This window comes from Drosophila sechellia, chromosome 3L (assembly GCF_004382195.2).
Source record: "Drosophila sechellia strain sech25 chromosome 3L, ASM438219v1, whole genome shotgun sequence".
Taxonomy (NCBI): domain Eukaryota; kingdom Metazoa; phylum Arthropoda; class Insecta; order Diptera; family Drosophilidae; genus Drosophila; species Drosophila sechellia.
The window spans coordinates 14208957-14211586 of NC_045951.1; the positions used below are offsets into that span (position 1 = coordinate 14208957).

The 2630-nt window shown below is 38.5% G+C and overlaps 1 protein-coding gene across 1 annotated transcript; it reads left to right on the forward strand.

Annotated features, from left to right (window-relative positions):
• The first annotated feature begins 217 nt into the window (after window positions 1-217).
• Window positions 218-885, forward strand: LOC116801101 (keratin-associated protein 5-5). The gene is made up of 2 exons (XM_032718744.1): window positions 218-271; window positions 335-885. The coding sequence occupies exon 2, from the start codon at window positions 466-468 to the stop codon at window positions 838-840; it is 375 nt and encodes a 124-aa protein (XP_032574635.1). The 5' UTR covers window positions 218-271; window positions 335-465; the 3' UTR covers window positions 841-885.
• The last annotated feature ends 1745 nt before the right edge of the window (window positions 886-2630 follow it).

A 2630-nucleotide genomic window follows, 5' to 3' on the forward strand; every position in this document is an offset into this window, starting at 1 on the left:
TCAGGGAAAGTGTGATATAACCCGTTTTAGGAATCACAAAAATTTCATACAACATGACAGTATTTTTAAAATATTAAATGATTTGTAACGATCATCAGTTGAATGATTTCGTTTAATTATTATGAAATAATGTATTTTTCCTACGTTCTGTTTCAGTATTTTAATTTCGTTTACTAATTTATAAATATTTTTAAACGCTCCATCAATTTATCGTTGCGAAAGTGTTCCGAAAACCCGGCGAAGCTATCTATTTTCGTTTATGTATTTTCATGTAAGTCATGAACTTCGTAATCTGCCAAAAATCTTTCGATTATATAAGTTTATAACCACTTAGGCCTGAAGAATCAGCGATGAATATATAAGGGGAAATATTCAGTTTCTTCGGGGTATCTTTTTGATTTAATAAAATTGTGTATAAGCTCCACTGTAACACTTCCACCAACGAGTCTCAAATATCCGTGGACCATGTGCATGCAAGTTCAACGGCTTGGATGTCGAGTTCCAGTTTCTAGTTCCCGCTGTAAGACCGATGCAACCAGATCTTGTCGAAAGCCCGGAGCTCGCTGCAAAACCTTCTGCACTCCCCCACCTCGCTGTAGTTCCAGATCCTGCTGCACATCCGGATCCTGTTGCAAGTCCGGATCCTGCCGCGGACCATGTGGGTCGTGCTCGAGTGGCTGTGCCGGATGCTTATCCTCCTGCTGTGGGATATTCCCCGAAACCTGCTCTGGTCCGTGGTGTGAGTCCTGTCTGGATCCTTGCTGGTTCTCATGGCTGGCTCCCGATCTCGGGAGGTCCTGCTGTTGTGCTTGCATGACCTGTTGTCGATCCAAGTGCTGATAAGATATGGATAAGTGAAACGATGTTGTGAACAAATTAATTTTAAAAAATTACAAATTAAATTAAAAATTGAAATATTTCGTGTTGTTTGCTTAGCAGATTCTGATAAGTGGCAAATATAATGATAACTTATTTTATTTTATTATTTGTGTCACTTTATGCATATATAAAACTTGCTAATATGGTTAAAATTATTTAATCCTTGACAGTATGGAAATATCAATTTTAAGACTTTTTAAGATACATTTCCTTTTTTAAACGTAATAAACTTACCTTAACTTGCCAAGCATAACCCTAATTGAATAAGAAATACGAGAAAATGCAATGTTGATACCTCAACTGTGACGCCATATTGTAAAACTATAAAAAAGTATGCAAGAACATTGGCATAATTCGTGCAAATCGCAAATCGTAAAAATTTCGCAAAAATTCCCGTGGCGTCGTGGAAAGAACCGCAACAAATTGGGCCAAAAGGGCAAATTAGCCAGTGCGGCATAAAAGGAAAAGCCGCATAAGGACGCACTTGCCGGGGATCAGGGCTAATAAAAAATTATAGATTTTCATCTTTGCATATTTAACTTTTATCGCGTGGCAGTTTCGCTTCGCTTATGTGTTCTAGGCCAAATTCAGGTTGGCTCTTCGAGGTTGCCTTCTGTTGCGGATTTCTTTTGCGGTTTTTATGCTGCCGCAACCTGAAGGAGGCATAAAACAAATGTCATACTCAGGACCGAATCCAAATCATGTGTGCGCCTCCCTCTTTCCCGGCTATAAAGATGTTTCGTATTTTTGCATAATCGTCAATTTTTGATTTTAAAAATTCGCCATGAGGGAAAATTTGGGGACAGGGCAACAGTTGCCCTGCTGATGTTCTTTGGTCAACAATAAAAATTCATATTTATAATCTTCACATGTGTTACGCCATCAATAGGTATACATTTTTATTACTATTTTACGTTTGATTTAAGTTTGGATTTTTGCTACCTTTTTGCATTGGGACCCTGCAGGCTCATTGGCAAATAATGTCATTGAGAAACTCAGGAGGCTCTTAAGGTTGATTTCATTTTGAGAGATTTAAAGCGGGAAAGTTGATGTTTTCATGTTTAGACGCAGGTGTAAGATTCTAATAATATGTACATAATATAATGATAATACAACAAGCTTACTTTATTCATTGTAAAAACAAACTTTGTAAAATAAAAATTCATTATGAAAATAATCAATCCGACCCTAATCCATTAAAGGTCCTTTCAAATAGCCGCCATTATCATTATCATTAACTTTTTCCTCCCATTTGTTATCCTTTTGAAAAAAAAACATTTAATAATAAATGACTTGTAGTCATGTCTTTGCCTATTGTATAAAGCATAAATTATCATAAACAAATTAAAAAAGTTCGTGATGTGTCATTTGAAGAGGGGAAGAGAGCAGTTTAACCCCAAAAGACTGTGCTGGAGTTAAAGGATCGCTCGAAAGTAATAAGTAAAACCCTGTGGGTGGTCCTTAGTCCGGAACCCTAAACCCACAATACACAATCCAAGCCCATCGGAGATGATGATGATGACTCAAGGGCCCTGCCGAGCTCCAAACGGATATCCAATTGGAACCGGATCCACGGCAGGTTAAGTTGTTGAGCGTTGAAATGGAAGCGGCAACACCCACTGGGCCGACCGAAACCCACTGGGACTGGGATTTTAAATATAATTTGTTTGCCCACCATATCCATATCTGGCGAACACCTCTCGCCCACCAAAGGGGTTGCTGCCTCAAGTGAATCTCGGCGGGGCACCCAG